Here is a 24,980-nt window from a genome sequence, read left to right as displayed (position 1 = left end):
TAGGTATCAATGTACATAATAGATATCTATCTACAGTCAAACCTGCCTAGGCGACCACCTTTTCAGCGCGACCACCTGGCCATGGCGACCGCTTTTTCTCGGTCCCGAAAATTTTCCCCATAGGCACAAGCATTAAGCTGCCTGCCCAAGGCGACCACCCGTCCAACGCGACCGCGACCGTCACGAATTGGGACCGCACAGAGCACAATCCCTGCCCATGGCGGCCGCCTAATTTTCAAGCGTGTGGTGACATCGGATCATTTTGCTGTCGGATTTCACGGAAATGTTTTCAAGACTTTGAAGGACAAAAATAAGGACAAAAATATATGGAATAGCAATGTTATAGCATCGATTCCTCCATGAAGCGTTTTAATAAAACGTTCCCCCTATAAACATTGTAAAGACAAATGTTTGTGATGTTGTTGTACCTATCGCCGTAATCTTATAGTTTACCGCAAACTTACATGTAGTTCGGTTTAAACTCAATTTTCATAACGAGTACGTAGTGCATGGCGTCAAAAAGTCAGAGTTCATAGAAATTACTATCTATTTCTTGTATTTTCAACAAAAATGTATCTGTGTCTTACTAAATTCCGCCAAAAAATTACTTCGCGACGGGCAAAACATCTGGCGAGAAATGTTGTCCCGACGGCATCTTGGATTTGGCGTGGCCCGGATTTGGCGTACCGCTGACCTTTCTAAAACACGATGCTTTTGTGTATGAACATTTACGAATACTCTAGTTACTGATGAAAATTAATATTCTAATTTTCCTTTTATTTCCATGAATCTCACAAACCTTTATTGGACGCTGTGCGTTCTGCTGCACTGACTGATACCTTTCGATGCCGGTCGCACAGAGCTTGGCGGCGCGGCGCGACGAAATCACACCGTTCCGTTTTCATCTTTTGATAGGATCCTTAAGTTGTCAGATCGAAAACTTTTTGCCCCTTTTATCCAGCGGTCGGCGCCCCAAAAAGACTGGGGCCAGCAGGTGTTTTCTAGGGATTTGTCTTAGGCCGTAAAACTTCGATGATGTGTGTGTGTGTGTGTGTGTACGGCGCTGCGAGATCATCGAGGCAACCATTGTTTTGTAGTCAAAATTATGACGAAAATTTGTACACGATGTAATGAGAATTGAACCTAGTGGGGGTCATGCTGTCTAAATTCACACACTTTTCCATCCATTTACGTACAGTACTGTATTTGAAAACCTCGACCTGGAAACATGTTATGATTGGAATCCTCTTCATGGCGACCACCTGTCCATCGCGACCGTTTTTGCTCAGTCCGCCGGGTGGTCGCCTTGGGCAGGTTTGACTGTATGTCCATGTCTTTCTCAGTTACATATGTCATGCGTCTCTCTCTGTCGATAGATAGATGTCACAGTAGGGATTGCGATTGAGACACACACATACACACACACACACACACACACACACAAACACACACACACATATATAAGACAATGACACCTAGCACACATCCATAAAGGTTTGGTCAGAGAATGAACCTGGAAGGTTCTTGATTGTGCATCAAAGTCTCCAGATGGATCTATGGTATTTTGTCATTAATTATGCAAAGTAGATATAAATGTACATAATTGATATCTATCTATGTCCATGTCTTTCTCAGTTACATATGTCATGTGTCTCTCTCTGTGTCGATAGATAGATGTCACAGTAGAGATGGCGATTGAGACACACACACACACACAAGCTATCGTTCACGTCAGGTCATTGCTGCAGCTTTTAGATAAATAAGGATGCTGCACAAAGTACTAACGACAGACCCTCATGGGGGGTTTAATAATTCTGCAACCTGCTTTTTGTGAGAAAGTTGCAATTTTGGATGGACTGTGAAGAAAATTTTCACCTTTGCTTTGGTATTAGATTGTAATAAACTATCTGGTCACCACTTTTATCGTTTAGTGATATTCTGCAGTTGCAATGTTTCTCATGTCAAAATGTATATATATATATATATATATATATATATATATATATATATATATATATATATATTATATCATATATATATATATATATATATAGAGAGAGAGAGAGAGAGAGTATATATATATAGAGAGAGAGAGAGTACAATGTATATATATAGAGAGAGTATATATATATAGAGAGAGAGTATAGATATAGTTACATTTTGCCAAGGAAATTATATCCAGTAGAATCCACTTTCTGGAATTACACAAAGGATTGACGCACACTCCATTTAATTGCACTGAATCATAAAATCCCAAACCGGTTCCCATTCACTGCATTATCTAGTGACTCCGCATATCTGCACGGCGCATTGTCATCAATGCCAGATAACTGCACCAAATCTGTTCAAACATCGGCCACAAGTTAAATAAAAAGGTGCGCTAAAATCGGCAAATGTGGTACAAATGAGCCAATAACTGCCTGCGTAGAGGCACAATACCGCCGATATGTTTACAATTGTTTCGACTAACAACAGACGGTGGTCTCAATTCACAATCACGTTGATAGCGATCGTATGGGAGGTCCTGGGCGGATCACGGGCGGTGCGTCTTTTATGGTGCTGACACGCCTGCCAAAGACCACCAAAGGCGGCATTACGATTTGGCAGACAGCATGCTGTACGTACATCTACATAGTGTAATTGATACAAGAGATAATGTTAATTTCATAAGGACAAAAAAGAGAAGCGAAAGAGACTTTTTAATCAATGGTTGTCCAGAAAGAGATCTAGAAGAGGTCCACACACATTGACACATCTTTATGGCGTGGCGTCATGTTGCCATTTGTTGGGGATTACGCTCGTAACAGCGGTTGGATAATGCTCGTAACAGCGGCCTAAATATAGAGCCTAAATATTAGTAACCACGTTCAAAATATATGTACAATGGTCTAAACAAGCTGACAATCAGATCATTTATAATCACCCTTGGTCAAAAATAAAACATGCACATGACCTACAGCATACTACTATACTAGCGTGTCCTTACAGTTGATGCAAATGTAACTGGCGGATCTTTGACAGCACGGCGAAAATGAGTGGGCCATTTCAGACGCGTGCTGGCACAGGGCTAATGAGTGGGTGTGTTTCTCGTAACGGCGCGAGTTTTCACAGATGATTTGGAAAGAGAACTTTCGAACAATAGAAAACCATGGGAGAAAATTCACCCCCAAAAGAGACTTATGAGAGAGCTGAGATAGAACTTCGGAGAACAATGCTTACTCAAAAGAGAACTCCAGAGTACTCTCTTTGCCGGTCGAGACTTCAAAGAGACTTATCGCTCTACTTGTATACTCAATAAAAATTGGTCTCTACCTGTACACTATGAATGCATAAGTTCTTAAGGAAGATGAAAATGATTTCCTTTATGCAAAAAACACAAAGAAATGTAATACATGTATAAAAATTTCATGCCATGTTGGGTTAGGCCAGTGGAAATGACGGTCACCATGTACTTGCCCTGTAGGTGCAGTAAATTTGTCAAAACTTGTCCAATACTGTTAAGCTATGGGAAAGAGTGAGTGAGTCCAATACTGTGTTCACCTTTATCTAGCTTCCTTATGCTGCAAGTATGAAAATACCATCATTTACTACGGAATTTTAGGTGGGCAGGGACCAAGGGTGATGTGGAATGCACTGTGTTGTATTTCATCTATGTCATGCCCACCCCAATAAATACATATTGCAATACGAAATGTGCCAGAAGTTTAGAGAGTTTTGTGTCCTTTTTTGTAAAAGGCTGTAACAACATCGATTTAAGCTTCCGAATCCGGTATTCGGATTTTTGACAGGGGCGCAACCGCTGCACTTCAATTGTTTGAATCAAACTGGGGAAGCCCAGGCCGTACCGTAATCTATATGGACTGGTCTGAACACCCACATCGAAGGATATTGCGGCCCAGGTATTACGTAACAAGTTATACTGTCCACAGACACATACACACAGACAAATGGCACCCAAAACATAACCTTTTTGGCAAGGGTAATTAGTCATCACCGTATGCAGATTAACAGACCTTAGATCATGAGTCTTTAGGAGACCCTGGGACTACATAAGCAGGCAATGGAGAATATTTGGGGAAACTCAGGGTCAAAGTTTGTTTCTAGGACATTTGATGACAACTTTGCTGGGAGTCAATCAGTAAAACTTAATTAAGAAAGGCCCTAAAGTTGTTGTTTCAAATTATCTTGAAAAGGAAAAATCTCAATGCAAAAATTTTTCAATAAGGCCACCCTGACTTGATTATATGGATGGAACCCACGCATGCATCAATTTTTTTCCATTTCCAGAAAAAAAGGTTGCGACCATATTGTAAGTCGTACAAAGTAGCCACGAAATGAGGAAATATGTCATGTATATGTCGTAAAATGAAACAAGATTAGCAACATAAAAAGATGTTGCCATGGCGACGGTGGTCTCTGTTAACGTTTTCGTTTTTAGCCGACATGCAAGTAAGGACCTCGCATAAATCATATCAGTCGATCACCTTCTTTACCAAAATAACACAAGTTGTCCAATGTATGAAAATCTTGTTTTCACAAAAAGAGATATCGTACCATTTCCTCATAAATCATGTAAATGAGGCCCTCTATGCAAAATTTGTGCCTAATAGTGGCCACATTTACTTAACTTCCAAATGGTGCAAAAATGAAATCCCCATCATTTGCCACTATGGATTCATAGTATTTAAAATTTGTTATTAATTATGCAAATCAAGTATCAATTTGCATAATTGAAATCTATTGATATTTATCTCTTTCTCAGTTACATATGTCATGTGTTTGAGAGTCCTATAATAAAATGCAGCTGATATATTAACTGTCCTCATCAGATATTGATTTGCATTATTGGCATATGATTATGTAAATCATCACTTGAGCTATCTACACACAAAAAATTATGATGATCCGTCATCCCCTTCTTGCGTTATTCTCTTTCAAAGTTTGAGTCAAAATCAGCTCCTGCAGTTCCAAAAAAAGCCGCAAGGGGTCCAAATCTACAGGACATATTTTCCTAACAAAGAGCTATTCACCACTTAAACATCATGACTATAGCATGTTCAGAAGACGAGATTTGAAAAGTGAAAGTTCCCCTGCAGTACCATAGAAAGTCGCTAGGGGGCCCAAAATCCAATCATTACAAGGTCTCCCACAGACCTACCCACCTACAAAATATGAAGACAATACATCCAGGCATTCTTGAGTTATCGTCCCATGGACTTTCACATTCCTGTACAATTCCTAGAATTCTTCCAATCTGCACAAAATAGAGTAATAATTCGGCTCGCGTCGCCAAAAAGAAAATCAGAAAACAGTTATAATTACTAGTGCCATACAATGCCTCCTTTTGTATCGTAAAACATTCTGATTTTGTCATAGACTTATTAATTACTCCTTGCACAAAATGTATTTCGAGTAATGTGAAGGAACAAAAATAAAAAATAAATTCTTTGGTGTACTCTCACCTCTCAAATAAACGTACCGGTACATGTACGTTTATTTTTTTTCGCCTCAAAGTCCGCCCGGTACATTCTTATTTTAGACGCTAACCAGGGATTGCTCTAAAATCGAAAGTTTAGGTTTTTCTGCCCATGTTTCCCTGGTATTTTTGATAGTAATTCGCTATTTTTCGGCCTAGCAACGTTGATTTCCTCGCCGCTTTGACCCGGCATTTGTCAAATCCTTACGGCACTCATAACATATGGGTCGATCTCGCTATGACGTTACAAAGTTAACGTTGCTATTGGGGGAAAATAAGACGCCACACTGACATTTTAAAATACAATTTTCATACAAATAACTTTGACAGTCCCTGTTTACGTCGTAAACCAAAGCACGCTGATCAAAAAACGTGACGAGACGTGACGAGTAGTAGAGTACACAGGGATGAATTCGATGACCACTATCGGCAGCGCGGCGGAAGAATAATTCGTTCACGGAAGACATATTACACGTAAAAACAGCAATTGTAACTTTACTTCCCTTGTGATATGTGTTTTGAGGCCGCAAAATCTCAGAACGGCAGAAATTTGTTGGTAAACAACAGGCATGTTTCGCCCTCGAAACATGGCGGCACCACCAGGCGTGGTGACAGTAAAACTAGCAGGATATTGCTTAGTGCGTATAATGATCTTTAAAATGATACCGTAAACTCATGGAAAATATCATATTTTGGGGCAACGATAGACACAGAATTCCATCTATATTTTAGGAGGGTTTATATCTTATATATAGATATTACCGTAAGATTTTCCAAATTTAGCGGTTTCTATTGTCAACATGCAATCAGTAACTTCTTAGTATGTGCGGTCTGAGACGTTGAGCTACTTTTACAGTCAGGCTCTGTTCAGTACTGTGTTCAGTAGAAAATACATGTATCATGCATACATTTTCACTTGTTGAATTTGAAAGCACCGTTGGCCCCCGGTTAGGGATCATAGCAGGGAACCTATGCCCAATTTTTAAAAATTATTATTATATTTTGCGAGGTGTCGAGGGAGATCATGATTTGAACAATTCACAGCTATGTACAGTTTTTTTATGTTCAATATTTCTATACATAATAGGTATGGTCCTGAGGCATAATTGAATAGATATAACCTACCTGCTTATTATCTTATTTCCCTTGGACGGTTGTATGGACACAGCTTACCTCAACTGTCAATTTTGAAATTTTCCGGGGGGTACTTTTATTTCAGGGGGTACTTAGATTAGATTTTGAAGATTTATCCGGGGGGGGGGGGTACTTCTATTCTAGGGGGTACATGTACTTCTATTTGAGAGGTGAGAGTACCATGTTTTGCAAGTTCAGTCATTTTTAAAACATTCCTGGCCACTTAGATTTCATACTGAAGGCAAATTTTATTTGGCCCAACGTTTTTCAAATGCTCGCATCAATTCTGAGTGGATGTCATCCATATAATCATATCATGTGGCCTAAAGGGAAATATAGTAAAATTTGTGTCCAAAGATGAAGAATAGTGGAAAATCAAACAATTACAGTACTGACAGAGGATCTAGGAGTCAAAAAGAAAAGAGGGTAACACAGGGTAAACAAAACATAATAAAAAGGGGGTTAAGGCAGGTAAAACAATGTTTCCTGACTGCCCTACCAAGAGACATACATGTACATTATGATCATCCCCTGTGCAGAATTTTGTGATCGTCACCATCATCAGTTTGGGCAGCTCACCTGAACCAGGTCTCTGAAGCCATCTTGAATTTTCAGTTATGTATGTCAAGGAGGTTTTATCTTGGCTAACTGTTTTCAACTTTCTTTCTTGACACTATGTACAGTAACTGGACAGCAGGTCTAAATAAGGTTCACCACCACATACATGTAAAAATACAGAGGATAACAACACACATTACAGCAGGCAACCCATCTAACAAATCACAGTCTATCAGTACGATCACAGCAAGAGGATCTTTGCAAGGAATCACTTGGAGTGAAAACGAAGGAAAGAAACAGACCACAAGAGTCAAGACTGTTTGTGTTAGATTAGTGGACCTACACACTCAACAATTTGGGTGGTACACATACTGAGTGAAATTTCTGTGATCGAGTAAAGGCAGCCAGATCTGCTCGTCTTCTGTGTGACATGTGGCTGCAACGCACATTGTGTCTTCCCCATGCAGGCTTGCACCATTCCTGTAATGGCACGTTGAGTTCATGCATATGATTGTGGTGTTAATATCAGGATCTCAGGGACCCCAAAACCTTGAATGTCAAGCAAGCAGCTGACAACTCCTTGACTCTAAAATTTGTTCTGGAGTTTTGTGTCTTTTGATAATCAGCAGTGTTACATGAGTGTCTCTAGAAATGAGGGTGCTTGCAAAAGTCTGTTACTTTTTAAAGAACCTTAGCTACATTCATGAGATAAAAACAATCAGAAAGTTATTTATAGTTTTTTTATGGAGGGGTTTAACTGTGCATGCAATATAAGGACTTTTCATCATTCAGTCTGGATAATATTTTTGTATGAAATTATTGGAAAGTGGCAATAATGCAAATGCATAAACTAATTTACAAAGAAAACTATATTACTACTATTTACTATATTGTATACATGTACAAACATTTCAAACCGTAACATCGACATCTCAATGTACATTTCATTTTAGTTGGACATTTTCTAATGGTATCTAAGGGGGATGCCCTTACTTCAAATGTGCCTTAACTTCAGACAGATTTTATAATCTTATTATGCACAGGTACCGTGCTTGATGCCACCGACTTTGTTGATTAGAAAGGTAAATAATCCTAATCCATGCACACAGTTGTAATTCGCATCAATAATATACATATTCATTTTTAGTCCAAAAATAGTATTCTAACAAGGATAATGGTGGCGGCAATACACATGAGAGCTTTATAAAACACAAAATTTGGGCCTCTGAGTGCTTGTTAATTACAAATACAACCTAAGAAAAACAACACTGCATTTCGCATTTCAGCATTGATCGGCAAAAACAGTAACGCACACATGTAATTATATGGTTGGCGCTCTCTTGAATCACAGGTGGGCCCTGCCCCAATTTTTAGGAGTCAGCCAATGTTCCCAGGTTACCAAGCCCCCTCCAATGTGACAGGGTAGATTTTCAGTCAAAAAATATGATTAAATCTCTGGCAATTTTGACATTCATCAACGTCTTGACCATCAACAAATTCAACCCACATTCATCACTACATAGCTGCAAGTTTCCTGCCGCAAAGCGAGCTAGACGGGGCAAGATAGAGCCCTCCTCACGGAATGAAAAGAAGTCCACAAAAGCACAATTTTCTTGACAGAAGATCTGGAAACTAAAATATACCAATATGATAAAATATTCCAGAATCCAATTCTTTTTTCTGTTCACTTACTTTCATCACCGATTTCTGAAGACAGCAAAAATATCAATACATCTCAGGTTAGGATAGCCTACATGTATATACCGCGACATTAAATTGAAGGTGCGAAAAGTATTCAGCGTTTACCATTTGAAATGCAGAGCACCAAAAGTTCACCAACAGTGCGAATGCATTTCTTGCTCAAATATGTTCTTCATATTAATTTGTCCAAATTTCACTTATCAAAACCTACAAGTAGCCATTTTCTAGCAAGTAGCGATGGAGCATCATGAGTCCGAGTGCCTGAAAAACGTCTAAATTCAGGGCATCCCCGTTAGTTTTTTCCATTTCATACATAACTACCTTGACCATGATAATAATACCAGTTCTTGCTACGTTTTTTCATAGCAATTAGCATATCCTGTAGTATTCAACAAAAAAAAGGACAACAGTTGCTAATGAAAGGCTCCGCCCCTGAGGTGTGATTAAAAAAAAATGCCAATATCTGACCTGCTACTTGGTAGTGGTAGACCCAAATTATCCTCGTTACAGCTGTCAGGCCTCATAAGTGCAGGTTCAGGCAGGCTGGTGGCGCTTGGCTGGTTACACAGAGCCTTGTGACTCGTCTCCTTCTTGTCTTCCTTCTTTTCCCCTTTCTCCTCCCCTCCCTCCTCCGGCGACAGTGTCTGATCATTTTTATTCGAGTCCAGTAAGCTGTTACAGCTGTCCGACAGCACAGACATGTCTAGCTCCAAGTTGGAGTTCATAGGGATCAGTTTTCCTCTCCATGACAATGGCCGTGGCGGGGGCGGTTGCTCCAAGTTCACAATAAGATATGTCTTCATACCTGAGACAAAATTTTGAATAAATGAAGGTCATTTTAGTGAACTTTGTCCTTGTAACAGACACCAGGGCTAGAACTACTCACCTGCAAACTGCAGTTTGTAAACCAATCCATGACAATTTACATTAAAAATATTGACAATTTACAATTTGACAAGATAACAGAAAATGGGCTCAGTATTATGACAATTCTAATGGTAAAACAATGGTTCAGCTGAGTTTATTGAAAGTCATTAACATAACAACATGGCGCTCATTAAGTATGTGTTACGCGCCGAAATGATCAATTTGATTGGTGTATACGAGAAATCATAGTTCAGTCACGAGATACCAGGTCAGGCCGTGAAATGTGTCCCCGTAATGCAGACAAGTCAGGCCACCACCTGAGGTTCACAAAACAACTTTAACTTTAACAAAAAAATGCTTGTGCCTACGGGAAAAATTTCCGGGACCGAGAAAAAGGGGTCGCCATGGCCAGGTGGTTGCGTTGAGGAGGCCATGGCCAGGTGGTCGCGTTGAGGAGGTGGTCGCCTAGGTAGGTTGGACTGAATTCGGTATACTATAATCTGTGCATGTATTTAGTTTTGTTCATCCTTCCTGACCACGTGGATTTCAACATGAAGGTGAGTTTCTTTTTTTGCCAAACTTTTTTATCCACATGCTCGCATCAATTTTGGGGACGGCAGTGGATGTTGTCAATACAGGATAAATTACTATAATCAAATCAACGTGGCCTAAGTTGGAAAAAATAGTACAGGAGAAGCCACTTAATTGCATCCCGGATTAACGCACATTCCATTTAATTGCACCAAAACCCCAAATCCCAAACCGGTTCCCATTCACTGCATTGTTAGTGACTCCGCATATCTGCAACGCGCATATTTGTCACAAATGCCGGATAACTGAAGCACCAACATTTTCCAAAAATCTTCGACAAGTTGACTAAAAAGGTCCGCTAAAAATCCGCAAACGCTGTACAAATGAGCCGATACCTGCCGGTGTAAAGGCGCAATACCGCCAATATGTTTAAAACTGTTTTGAGTAACAAAAGAAGGCGGTCTCCATTGACAATCACATTGATAGGAATCATATGGGAGGTACCGGGCGGGTCACAGGGCGTGTCGGAACCATTAAGGGATGCACGCCTACCAAAGGCGGCATTACGCTTTGGCAGACAGCATGCTGTACTCAATAAAGATTGGTCTCTACCTGTCCACTGCCTTATCACTATGAATGCATTCAAGTTCGCAGGGATTTGATTTCGCCTTAAGGATGACATGGGGTGTGCCGTTTGAGACCGGGATCGGGAACCTTTTTTCTTTTCTTTTTCTTTTATATAAGGAGGAAATATTTTGTTTTTGCTAGTGTGTTCTTCTTTTTTCGTTTTTTTCTTCTTCTAATCACCTTTCTTCCAAATGCGTCCCGGCCAGCTTTTTATTTTAAGCTTTCTTGTTTCTTATACAGTAATATATGATTCTGAAATTGTCAGAATTCTCATAAACTTGCTGGTCCAGGTGCTAGTGGTTATATGACTGTTTGGAAGCATTATGGAAAGTATATGTTTTATTGCTTTTGTGTGTTTATTACCCATGAAATTTGTGTTTAGCAAGTTGGCACACATTTCGGAAGAAACTGTTAGTCGCAAACTTTCAGCTGGTATTAAAAAGTTATGTTACATAAAGGAGCTCGAGTATACTGTGTTGAAATAAATCAGCCTTTCAGCTAAATAATCAGTTCAGCACCCAGGACAGTCTTTAGTCATAAACTCACCTAAAAATACCGGTTTTGTACCAGTACACGGTACCAGTACCCACCCCTAGTCATAGTACATACACATTCTTTATTTTCCAAGCTTCATGTTGTGTATAGCCCACCTGCTTGACTGTTTCCAAGCACACTTGGGCAATAGTACCCTCCATTGAAATTCAGCCTGCCCCCATTTCCTACCTACTTTCCCATACAAATAAAACCAGCTGGCTCCAGTAAAGCCCACATTACAAACTCTAATTTTCCTAATATTTCCTGTGACAGCTTTTTTCTCCCAGGTAAAAAGAACTTCTATGGTTCTCATACACTTTTATCTCAAAGTGTGAAAAATCTGCCACCACAGTCCCAAAGTATTTGTACTATACCTTAGCGGGAGTCCCCTGATAACTTCAGGCATGTGTGAAGCCAACATCATTAGACCCTTCTAGTATGTGGCTATAGCACTTAAAATCCCTAACTTTCTAACTTAAATGTTCAATCAACCTTGCAGTCCTTATCAAGACTGAATTGTGCTGACGTTACAGTCTTCTAAAATATTGTAGCTAAATATATCAAAACGACATATAATATCATACAGATATAATCTAATCTCCAAGCAGATCCACACCGGGCGCGAAAATCGTAGTATGCTAGCCAGAGAAGGTCCAGTCAGCCAGAGAGGGTCCAATAGCCCGGTAGGGATCTGCCCTTAGATGGACCTGAACAAGGTTATTAACCGGCACGAGGAGGGACAACCTTTTGAGAAAGGTGGCTCTACTCCTCCTCGTGCCTGCTTAACTCCAACATGAAAATTGGCAGGGATTATCGTTTTACAACATCGAATCTGGGACGAACCCGGCCGGCCGCGCCATTTCACAGCAGGAGTGTTTCCCCTCAGATACAATAGTGCGGGAACACACCGCATCACAACGCATCAAATTCAAAGCAAAGGTATTGACATACAGACTTTTCCGTTAGACAAATTTGCACCATTAGTTTCTAGCTTAATGTTAAACCATAATTGATTAAAATGTCGTTTTATTTATGTGAATGCTTGGTGTGTCTTTTTTTAACCACAACTTGAAATCTGTTTTGGCCATTCTTTCATGCTTGGATGCGGTGCAAAACCACGCCGAAACACCGCCATCTTTCAGTGTCTTTGTATCTTTTTGAGAGTCAGATTCTCGCGTCTATATTCAGTTCAGTAAAACCCGAGTCTTGTCGTTTGTCATGTCTCGAGTTATGGCAGAAGCCAAGGCGTCGTCCGGTGAATCGAAGTCTCTACATAACGTCCTTACTTGGTCGCTGATTAGCGCTCGCAACGGTGACACGATTGAAACAAGTTTTGTTTCACGGCAGACACAGCGGAATGCAATTTGGTAGCACAGGGATTTCCCCTTGCCCGTCGCAATCCCAACAAATACATCTTTACTCTCCAGGCATGCTAGAATGGCATCAAGTTGAGTCTCCCTAATTTCAAACTCCCAGATAGCACGGAAATTACGGCGGACTCTTTCCGTCCACCAGTGCCTGCTTGCTTCCATTGTTATCTGGAATTCAAACCTGCCGGGTAACTGTGAGACAGTGCGCATATGACCCATGACGGGCGCCGGGGCTTCGAACGCCGGCACAATTCACACCTTCTTTCTAAGCGCAGTTTGACTGCGGGGAGATTAGGTAACAATTGCGTGTTAATAACCTTGTTCAGGTCCGTCTAAGGGCAGATCCCTACCGGGCTATTGGACCCTCTCTGGCTGACTGGACCTTCTCTGGCTAACATACTACGATTTTCGCGCCCGGTGTGGATCTGCTTGGAGATTAGATATAATCAACCTTTAGCACTCTGAAGTACAATGTAGCTGTTTGGCACCCATGTCCCTATTGGTTACAGAGCTAGGCAGCGGAGAGGGACACATATTAATCAGGGTTGGACAACTTTTCAAAAATTCACTTGCCCTATCGGGCAAGTACATAAAAAATCTACATGCTCGAACCAAGTTTTCACTTGCCCGAAATCTTAATGACATTTTTCTTTGCATTTTTGGTTGCAGTAATTATGAATTCTGTTATTTTTCAGTAAAACATCTCCTTAAGCATGTAATTATAGCAAAGTTTTAACTACAAGACCAAGCTGTGTGGATGTTATGACCGTACATACGGGAAATGACAAAAACTTGAACAAGAAGCATGATGTTACAACGTGTCTTCTTTAACTTAAACCACGCCAATTTTTGTTGTTGCTTCTCCTATCATATCCACAATGCTGCTATTCAATGAAAGAAGGGAAGATGCTACATTGAGACAATGCTCACGGGAAAGGATTTGCTGCCAGCAGGTTGGTGCCAGCAGGTCTACCAACAGAGATAGCCATGGGTGTTTGTTAACATCTACTATATGAGCCAAATTGTTCTGTTTTTAGTTGAATTCATAATCTTTTGGAATATTTTGAGAGAAATGTAGTTTTTAATGATAAGATACAATGTTGTGTGGTGTTTTTGTGAACTTTTCATTAGAAAATAGTTTGTTTTGAAACAGACTGCTTGAAAAAATCTCACTTGCCCAGTCAGGCAAGTGGGGGAGAACATCCACTTGCCAGAACAGCACTTTCACTTGCCCCGGGCAACCAGGCAACCATACTTGTCCAACCCTGTTAATCTGACCACATTCAGCATTTGGTAGACAGATTTGGGGCAAAACACACGGTCCACAATCTAATTCTTACTGGAGACAGGCATTTTGGGTCCCGCCCTCCCACGTTCAGTAGCACAAGGCATTACCAGCACTACGCGATCGAAAATCCCGCTTTGCCAATACACACATCTTCATGCCGGGATGCTTATCTATCTTAAATATCGCAGGCCATTGCGAGCATTTGGAATCCCATGATGTTAATTTTGGTGGTTGACTATATTTTCATGTCGTTCAGATTTTTGGGACAGACGGGGTGATTTTTCTCTGTCCAAACAAGCAAATTTCCATCCCGTAATGCAAATTCAGTCATTCTATACAAGAGCCAAAACGTCGAAAACGTGGGTCTAATGTGGAGTGTTTTGGAGTGGGAAAATGCCGGATATTAGCAGTGCCGAATAGTGTTCATCGTCGCGTGCAGGCGACGCTCAGTCAAAACAAAGCCGCTGGTGGTCTAGCGCGGCCACCGAAAATAGACACAAACATACAGGAGAACTTACCTTCGTTTCTGGGGGCAATTGTGAAGATCTTTTGTTACAAATTGTTCGAACATTGAAAAAATTTGCATACATGATTTGAAACTGTTCTTATTAAAGAGATATTTGTGCAGTTACGTTCGAAATGTTTCCAACATATATAAATAAGTTCAGACATGTTATAACTTTCATTTTTAATTGTTTGAACCGTTTAGAACTATCCTTACTTAAAATTAAATATTCATTTATCTTAAATAGTTCAAGCTTATTACAAATATCATTCTAAAACCCTCACGGTGACTTGGAATTGACTCTATACAAATAAGTTCGAACATGTAATGTTATAACTTTCATTTTTAATTGTTTCATCAGTTTAGAACTATTGTGATTTAAATATTCCTTTATTCAAAATAGTTCAAACTTATTACAAACATTAATTTGAAACCCTTTCTGTGACTTGCAATTGACTCTACTAATTGAATTCTACGCTTTTATGCATCAAGACCACAAAGAGTACAGCGTGTTTGTCAAAGTTGTTGCATAAACATGTGAATCTACCAGGGTTTGAACAACCAACCAACCTACCAAACTACCGTAGTTGGGTGGTTCTATACTTAACTGGCAGAGATGGTACCCTGAAAAGTATCCATGGAAGTCAGGTAGAGTTGTGTACCCTTATCATTTCAGGGTCAGATATCATCAATGTATAGTAAGGGACCATACGATATTTAGCGGGGGGGAGGGGTTTTTGCGTTGGGGGGGAGGGTCATGGAAAATATTTTCGAGGTGGGGGGGAGGGTCATGGAAAAAAATTCTGGGTTGGGGGGGAGGGTCATGGACTTTTTTTTACGAATCCGTTGAAATGTTGTGCATAAACATTATGCTGTGGGCCGACAAACTGACGCTGTAAATAGCCCGCTATGCTGTCTTTTCACCCAGCGTAGCGGCGAAAAAATACAAAACTACCGTAGTAAACATGCCGAAGCACGCGTCCAGCACGCGCCTCAGCTGTCTCACAGGAAGCTATCCAGCTATCAGCTCTAAGGGAGGTGCCAAATACTAAATTAGCACCCCGCCTTACCACTCCGATCTTATCTCGCAGCCCCTCCCACCCGGCAGCATAGCACCAACACGTAAACAGTAGCCGAGTACACCTCTCTGTGACGATCAGCGGGGTGGGTCCCGGACTATTAGAATAGCCTTAAATGTATCAGATTCCGGGTAATCTCCTTATTTGGAAGTTGACAGTCCGCAGTTGAGCAGCACAGAAGCTGTTATTAACGTAAAAGATTCCTTTCTTTGTCAGTGTGGGAATAGAATTAATTTCTAACTGTATTTCTGACAAATTTCTGGAGCAAGGTTATGTCATTTTTTCATCCAGAACAGTGAATTGATGCACAGAAAATTCATTTCTACCAAAGTAGGAAGATACTGTTTCAACTAAATTGATAAGCTTCGCCATGATTGGACGATTCGGCTGCTACAAATTTGTGGCGCTGCCCACGACTTTCCTTGTTCCCAGGGCCTTCCCTTTTCTGGCGCCTTCGCCGACTGTCATCAAAGGCTGCCAACTGTCAATCAGCGGCAATTTCCTGGGAAAACACGTGAGTTGGAACTACGTGTGGCAGTCACCAGCGAACTTCTGGCGACTGGTGATTTTTCCGTTCCTTGAACTTTCAGTTCCACGTTTTCTGTAGTAGCTACAATCTGACGCAGAACAGAGGGACGACCGCCTCGGCAGCGATTTTTCTGGAAACATGTCAGCGTTTTAGCGTGGGAATACAAGGAATATCGCTTCTCATTTCGCATCGAAGACAACTTCTGACAGCGATGATATTGTAGCGCTTCGACTTTAGAGAAGACGGACACAGCCAAAAAACTGAGAACTGGTATCGACTATTGATATTTTTGAGTAGCTAAATAAACCAACGAGGTTGAAATCTCATTGAATAAACTATTGATATTGTTGTTTCTTAGTTTTTAGTTGTCTTTCACGGTTTCACCTAAACTTAAGTATTGTATGTCAAGGTCCTGTGGAGAATAGAAGTTGATTGACTACCATGATTATCATAAATATGACCCTCAAAACTGAAAAAGAAGCCTTCTCAATAGCCTAAAAATGCAAGAGCTTCCGGGGGCTTTGCCCCTGGGTCATTAAACTTACTTTGTTTACCAGCAAAATTTGTTTATTAAAATTCGGGAAATAGCATTTCAATGGTTAAAGATTTTTACATTTTCCTGTGGGTGCATTTCGCGCCTCCCGCGGTGAAAAATATGTCGGAGTGCATCGCCCCCCAAAAATCAAGCTGTATTTCTTTTTACAATAGAGATGTCTATATATCTGCTTGATTAAACTTAGCTTACACTTCCAGCAAAATTTGTCTCTCATATAGCAGTTCAAAGGATCCCAATTTCAAAATTTTCTCAACTGTCTTACCCCCTATACAATCCAATTTTTTTGCTGCCGCCTCTGGTACCGACAACCGCTGGTTCCCGGTTCTTGTTTTATAGCATGCGTCAGCTATCACAAGTGGAAGCCCGATTTCCATATAGTAGTTGTTTTATAAATGGGGGTCGTTTTTCTACCATTTTTACATGATACCTGTAGGGGGAGGGTCATGGAAAAATTTTTCGAGGGGGGGGGGTCATGGAAAAAATTTTGAGGTGGGGGGAGGGTCATGGAAAAATTTTTTGACCGGACTTCCAGTGCACCACCCCTCCCCCCGGTAAATATCGTATGGTCCCTAATTACTTTCTTTTGTTTGGCCTGTCCACCATTAAAATGGGTATAGATTGGATAGAAGCATTCCGTGTAAGCGCCGAATGCTAAAAATTCAACCCCGAGAATGGCAGATATTTTGTTAGGACTTACATGAAGGGCCACAGCAAGTAAATTTTATGGATGACATCAGCATGCGCATTGATTTTTGCCTAATTTTGAAATTAAAAAAAACAAGATTGATTTTTGTGGCGTTGTGTGGCGCAAGTGGCAGAGTGCGCGGCTGTCAAACAATGGCACCCAGGATCTAATCCCAGGTTGTGCCCATAGACATGTCCGAACTTATGGATATAAATCCATAATTTAATTATTTTAATGTTGACATCAGCGTTAATTAATGTTTTATTGAATCTGTATCTGTATCTATCTGTATCTGTATCTATAACCGCCATTCGGCGTAACACACCAGCTTCGCAGGCACGCGGAGCGGCAGCAGCTGGTTATGTTACACCGAACGACCTGTCACATCTAACCTTCGCATATCTAACTGCTTGCATTGTTTAAAGCTATCTAATGAGGATGCTTCCACTGTACTTGGTTGTAACGAGTTCCACTCTACGATCGTTCTAGGAAAATATGAATTTTTAAACACATCAATCCTAGCTTGAAAAGTCTGATACTTAAAGGCATGGCTATTTCTTGTCCTTTTCTGAGCTGGTATTAGATACTTATCAGTTGGTACGTCCACCAATTTATTAGTCATTTTGTACATCATGCAAAGTCTGGACATTTTCCTTCTCTCCTCGAGTGACATTCACTGCAGATCTGTTTTCATTTTGGTGACACTAGCACCTCTGACGTAGTTGTTCGTGCAGAATCTGGCTGCTTGGTTCTGTACCCTCTCCAGTTTATCTTTGTCTTTCTTAGTATATGGATCCCATACTGTTGCGGCGTATTCTAGGTTAGGTCTTACTAGTGATGTGTACGCAAGTGATTTTACCTTCAATGGGCATGCCCGCAAATTACGTTTGATCACTCCCAACGTCTGTTTAGCCTTGTTTGTTATGTTGTTGACATGGGCACCCCACTTTAGGTCGGTTGTTAATGTAACACCCAGGTATGGGTGTTTTTTTGTTGTTGCTAAAGTCTTACCACAAAACTGGTAGCTAGTTACATGTGGGGTCCTTTTGCTTGTTATGTGCATAATGTAGCATTTTTCGGGATTAAACTGCATGAGCCATTTGCTTTTCCATTCCTCGAGTGCGTTCAGATCTTTTTGCAGAAGTTGTGAATCATTATGTGTGGACAGTTCTACATATAACAGACAGTCATCAGCGAATAACCTCACATTTGAATCAAGCTGATCTGGCAAATCGTTTATGTACAAAAGGAAGAGCAATGGTCCCAGGGCGGTTCCTTGTGGAACTCCCGACGCTACTCTAACCGGGGCTGAAGCCTTCCCTTCTACCACTACCGTCTGCTCCCTGTTGGTCAGGAAAGCCTTCAGCCAATTCAGTGTAGTGCCTTGAATTCCATAGTACTCCAGTTTTGAAATAAGTCTGTTATGGGGGACTTTGTCAAAGGCTTTGGTGAAGTCAAGTATTGCTAAATCCACCTGTCGTTTATTGTTCAGTGCACCAGCTATGTCATGAGCTGTTAGTATCAGCTGTGTTTCTGTGGATCGCTTGGCTCTGAATCCATGCTGATAATCCGTCAATATACTGTGACTCTCAAGGTGCTTCATGACATGGCTGTGAATAATGTGTTCAAACAACTGAATACAGGGATAAAAGACTTGCTGGTTATAATACCATGTTTTATCGCTTCAATTCTTCTTACATGCTTTATGGTATTCAAGTTTGAAAATGTGGATCTTGCTTTTTTTCCCCGCCTTTTTTCCCCCGCCCATGCGCACTAAATTTGGAGTCTGCAAAGGATGTCATCCATAAAATTTACTTGCTGTGGCCTAGTGTAAAAATAAAAAATCCTTCATAAATTCACAGAAATTCTTCACAGAACCAGATGCAGGAGTGAATTTGACTGTGTGCAATTACGTGCATAAAGATATATCAAGTTATTGGGTTAGATGAGCTACTTTGCAACCAATATCTGAAATGTTAGCTGCTGTTTTTATCCTGTCAAAATGATTCATATGAAAAAAACAGTATTTGTATTGTTAGTGTACATAAAGGGAATCAAGGTACATCCAACAACATGCAGACAAGTAATTCTTCTTACCAGGTATTCCTGAATAGCGTTTATCGACTTCTCGTTCCTCTGTCTTGTACTTGTCACTAAGATACTCCAACGTTGCTTCTGAGAGATGGACCCTCCCTGGCCGGCCGGACTGTTCCATTTTGTTGGCCAACGTCACATCATTGGACCAGACGTCAAACTTGAACCTCTTAGTTCCAACAATCCCACAGAGGACAGTCCCAGTGTGGACGCCAACTCTCATGTTCACGTCGTTGTCAGTCTCAGCACAGAATTCTTTGATGGCGCGAATCATGCCGAGGCCCATTTCGATGCAGCATTCTGCATGATCCGGCCTGGCTTTCGGGCAGCCGGCGACACAGTAGTAACAATCACCCAATGTGCTGATCTTCTCACAGCCTGTCTTCTCTGCCAAGCGGTCAAACCGCCCAAACAAGTCGTTCAGGAGACTGACAAGCTGTTCTGCTGACTTGTTGTTACTCATCTGGGTGAAACCTACTATGTCGGCAAACAAGATGCTCACGTTCTCCATACGGTGCATGTTGAATGTACGGAACATGGACTCCTTTGGCGGAACATTCGCTTTTTTCTTGTTCCTTGGACTTCGCATGCGTTTAGGCGTTTCTGGCTCGTCCTCTGCCCCCTTCATGAGCGAACTGGCAACATGGGGTGGCATTATAGAATGAATCATCTTCTCCTTGAGTTGTTTTTCCGTTTCCAGATCACGCCGGGCCATAATAGACTGGCCCACCTTCCAGAAGGTACTGTGTTTTCGCACCTGAGTCATGATATAGATGTGTATCCCCACCAGGTGTATACAAAGGTGCATTAGGATCTTAGTGATGATCTGTACCAGTAACGACAACTCCTGACCGATCTCTTGATTGGTGACACCGACAATGATCTGGAACCCCACAGAGTACATGATTCCAGATACAACACTGAGATACAGAGGCATGGGAATGACTGTGTACAACATGATCAGGATTTCTACACAAATCATAAAGGCACCGACAGACGAAATGATCCGACCTTCGCTGAAGCCCACGGCAGCAAGGCTGACACTGAACAGAGCCACTGTGAGTAGCAAGGACATGTAACTGAAGAACCTTTCATACAAGCTGGTAAAAGTCAGTCCCAGTAACACGATACAGATGACCAGGAATACCACGCTGCCACCGACAAACGCCGGCCAGTTCTGGTAGTTAGCTTGCTGGTTCATCACTCCCACTGCAGCAAAGTAGATCATCCATACAAGGCAGGCTGTTGCTATGTAACACAAGGCATATCTGAAAAACAAAACAAATGCTTTAGTAGATGACAATAGAAACATCAACATCAGCATGGCAAATCCCCGGCTGCTCAAACCCAGGTACAACAGTACGCTACATAGATTTTGAGAACTTGATTTTGCGGTGTAGTTGTACACAGTTAATTAGAGTCGGGGGAGCTCACCCACTCTCTCACTCTCGTAAATTTGCAATTGCAACACGCAAATTGAACCCATATCAAACAAGAGTCTGAAGACCCAAAATCTCCATGAAATTTGTTTTTATATACAAAATATATGATGTGTTTTATTTGCTCAAGTTATTTGTTGTTGGTCTTTTTTCATGGAGATAACAAGTATACAGGTTTGGTTGTACAGTAAAACCTGCCCAAGGCGACCACCCGGGGGACCGAGCAAAAACCGTCGCGATGGACAGGTGGTCGCAATGAAGAGGAACATGTTTCCAGGTCGAGGTGTTCAAAAACAGTGTACTACGTAGATGGATGGAAAATTATGTGATTTTAGACAGCATGACCCCCACCAGGTTCCATTCTCATTGACAGAAAGATCCTACAGAAATTACATTTTCTGTTATCGTTGTAATATCTGTATACCGTTACATCGTGAACAAATGTACGTCATAATTTAAACTAAAAACAAAGTCATTTGTGCCCTTCCGCACTCACACGTTGTGTTAAAGTAAGAGTACGGACACACACACACACATTTAGAATCTAGGTTTAAAGGCCTAAGACAAATCCCGAGAAAACACCTGCTGACCCCAGCCTTCTTTTGAGCGCCGACTGCTGGATTAAAGCGGCAAAAAGTTTTCGATCTGACAACTGAAGGATGAAAACGGAATGATACCGCCGCCGAGCACGCGACCGCATCCAAAGGTAACAGTGGAGCAGAACGCACAGCGTCGGCGATTACAAGTAAGCAGCGCCCAATGAAAGTTCGTGAGAGTCATGGAAATAACAAGAATATAAGAATATTAATTTTCATCAATAATGAGAGTATTCTAAATATTCATAGTTTCATACACAGAAGCGTCGTGTTTTAGAAAGGTCAGCGTTATGCCGCGCTGAAACAATGATGGCGTCGCGGACCAAGGAACAACATGTCTCGGCCAACGTTTCGCCCTCCATTGCGGAGTCATTTTCCGGCGAAATTTAGTAAGACAGAGACACATTTTTGTTGAAATAGTAATTTCTGTGAAATCTGACTTTTTGACACCATGCACTTCGTGATCGTTTTGAAATTGAGTTCAAACCGAACCGAGCTTGCGATGGGCACAACAACATCGATATTTAAGTATTCACAATCCTTTGTATTTACAATGTTTATAGTGGGAATGTTTTATTAAAACACTTCATGGAGGAATCAATGCTATTGATATATTTTTGTCCGTCAAGGTCTTAAAAATATTTCCGTGAAATCCGACAGCAAAATTCGATGTCACCACACGCTGGAAAACGGTCGCCATGGCCAGGGATTGTGCTCTGTGGGGTCCCAATCCATGGCCAGGTGGTCGCGTTGAAGAGGTGGTCGCCTAGGCAGGTTTGAGTGTATATCCCTTTGTGGTTTGAGCACCAGCTGTCGGGCCCTGGGGAATATATTAGACCCAGTTTCGCTACCAACAGGTGTGCCATAACATGCAATAGACAATTCAATCATTTTTCAATCAAAGACAACACTGCAAATACAGATTTTCCTCATAAATTATGCAAATTAAGTCCCAATTTGCATAATTTGCACTTCATTGTGTACATCTCTGTCCAAGCTACCTGCATTAAATAACATGAAAATCTGTCGTTCCTTTCTTCAGTTATTCTCCTTAGGCCACACCAATTTGATTTCTTGGTTAACAGATTTTTCTAGAAAAATGATGGAGCGGGCGGGCGAAAAAAATAAAAATAAAAAAAAGGCATGGAAGGAGGAAGCTTTAGCATTTGGGCTGTTTCAAGTACAAGTGGAGGCCATTTCCTGCAACTTCAGGTTTACTTCTTATCTACAATCACAAAGAGGCAGGAAAAATCTTCAAGCCGATATTATTTTGAAAACACAATACTTTATGTTTCTGACATATTCATATTGCTGGCATTTGCTTAATATTCATTGTCTGCTCCTGGGTATGTAAGCATGTAAAAGGCAAAAGGACACGTTCATCCCTGTCACATATACAGAAATAACAAGCTAACCCTCATGATTACGCTAGGATATAAACAGAAAAATTCTGAATATTTGAAAAAAATTGGGCATAGGTTCCACCAGTGTTCTCGCCAGCCTGAAATTTTTACCCGTCATTTCAATTTTGCTGGAGGGAAGAACATATCGATCCCCTCCTTTGTACATTGGATGAATTATTTGTAGGCCCCTTTTACATGTTTCTAGGTAAATATGATCAATATCTACTATGATATTGAGCAGAACTTTACATTTTCCCCAAAAGTTGTTTAACCTGTTACAACTTATGAACATGTGTTCTTCGTCCTCTACACTTTTACAAATATACCATAATGGGGATTTTTCTATTCCCCAATTATAAAGATTTTTGTTATTTGGTAGAATTCTGTGAAGAAGTTTGAACATAAAATTTGACAGTTTTCTGTCCGTGGTAAGGTTAATGGTTCTATTGATCCAAGAAAGGCCAAAGGTTTGGGGATTTTTATTGAAAATTTCTGCCCATTTCTCCTCGCTATGTGGGTTGTCTATTTTGTCAAGAATCAGCATGTTATATGAGTGTTTATACGTGTAGTTCGTGTACTTTGGGTTGTACATAATAGATTCTGTTGGTTGGCATTGTATTTCTTTAAGCAATGTTAACCAACTTTTGGGAATTGCATTTGTAACAATATACATTTCAGCAAGGCAGTTTTTCTTGTTCTTTAATTCCCTATATATATGTATTTCGTTAATACAATTGCTGTTGTCAAATAAATCTCTTATACATATAATATTTGAGTCAATCCAGTTTCTACAGTACAATGAGTTATTTCCCCGATGTTGTGTGATATACTTAGATCCCCAAATAATGTGGTTTCTAATTTCATCGGGTGAAGTAGGTTCAGGTACATTCCCCCCTCCCGCTCTGTGCCAGCCTAGTACTAGTATAGCTTGTCTATAGTACAGGGGTATGTGCTCCATATTTGGAGAGTTTGATTTGTTTTTAAAGTGCATTTTCAGGATAAGAAAATTTTACCCAAAACTGTTCATATATAAGTGTGGTATCAATTTCCAGTCTCCTGATGTCTTGTTCATGAGGCGTCGAATCATGCTAGCGTGTAATGCATCGATTTGTGTTCTAATATCTATCATCTTTAGTCCCCCCTTTTCGTAGTTTGCTATGACAACTGATCTTTTGACTCTATCTCTCTTGCCAGACCACAAAAACATGTAAATAACGTTTTCAGGAAGTGCTGTAGCGCTGTAGGTTATCTGGGACATTATCAAGGTTTTTAATATCGTCACTTTTCCATATAAAGTTAAATTTCTGCTTTCCATACATTTCACATACAGTCAAACCTGCCGAAGGCGACCACCCGGGCAACCGAGCAAAAACGGTCGCGATGGACAGGTGGTCGCCATGAAGAGGATTCCACTCACAACATGTTTCCAGGTCGAGGTGTTCAAATACAGTGTACTACCAACTACGTAGATGGATGGAAAATTATGTGATTTTAGACAGTATGATCCCCACCAGGTTCAATTCTCATAGACAAAAAGATCCTACAAATCGTTATCGTTATCGTTGTAATGTTTGCATACCGTTAACGTTACATTGTGTACAAATTTTCGTCATAATTTTGACTACAAAACAATGTTTGCCACAATGATCTCGCAGTGCCCTCCCGCACATACGCACATACAATCAAAGTTTTAAGGCCTACGATAAATCCCTTGAAAACACCTGCTGACCCTAGCCTTTTTTGGGCGCCGACCGCGGGATAAAAGGGGCAAAAGGTTTTTGATCTGTCCAATAAAATACATAAAGGTTTGTGAGATTCATGGAAATAAGAAAATAAGAATATCAATTTTCATCAATAACGAGAGTATTCTAAATGTTCATACACAGCGTCGTGTCAAAGGTACGTCAATCTGGGCCGTGCCAAAACTAAGATGGCATCGGGACCAACTTCGAAGAAACAACATGTTTCGCCGGATGTTTTGCCCGCCGCAAAGTCATTTTTCGGCGGA

General features: G+C 40.8%; 1 protein-coding gene across 2 annotated transcripts in view; it reads right to left on the bottom strand.

The window, feature by feature from the left end:
- Positions 1 to 24,980, bottom strand: part of LOC136437063 (adenylate cyclase type 9-like) — a 44,997-nt gene that overhangs the window by 7,226 nt on the left and 12,791 nt on the right. The window contains exons 2-4 of one of the 2 annotated variants that reach the window (XM_066431514.1): positions 19,538 to 20,802; positions 9,338 to 9,674; positions 7,541 to 7,648 (exon numbers count right to left, since the gene is read on the bottom strand). In XM_066431514.1, the coding sequence (XP_066287611.1) occupies positions 7,541 to 7,648; positions 9,338 to 9,674; positions 19,538 to 20,802 (1,710 nt within the window). The remainder of the gene's footprint in view (positions 1 to 7,540; positions 7,649 to 9,337; positions 9,675 to 19,537; positions 20,803 to 24,980) is intronic. The other variant, XM_066431515.1, reaches the window with a different exon arrangement.

This window comes from Branchiostoma lanceolatum, chromosome 6, assembly GCF_035083965.1.
Source record: "Branchiostoma lanceolatum isolate klBraLanc5 chromosome 6, klBraLanc5.hap2, whole genome shotgun sequence".
Taxonomy (NCBI): Eukaryota; Metazoa; Chordata; class Leptocardii; order Amphioxiformes; family Branchiostomatidae; genus Branchiostoma; species Branchiostoma lanceolatum.
The sequence above is the reverse complement of the archived record's forward strand: the minus strand, read 5'-3'. Positions and strand labels throughout refer to the sequence as shown.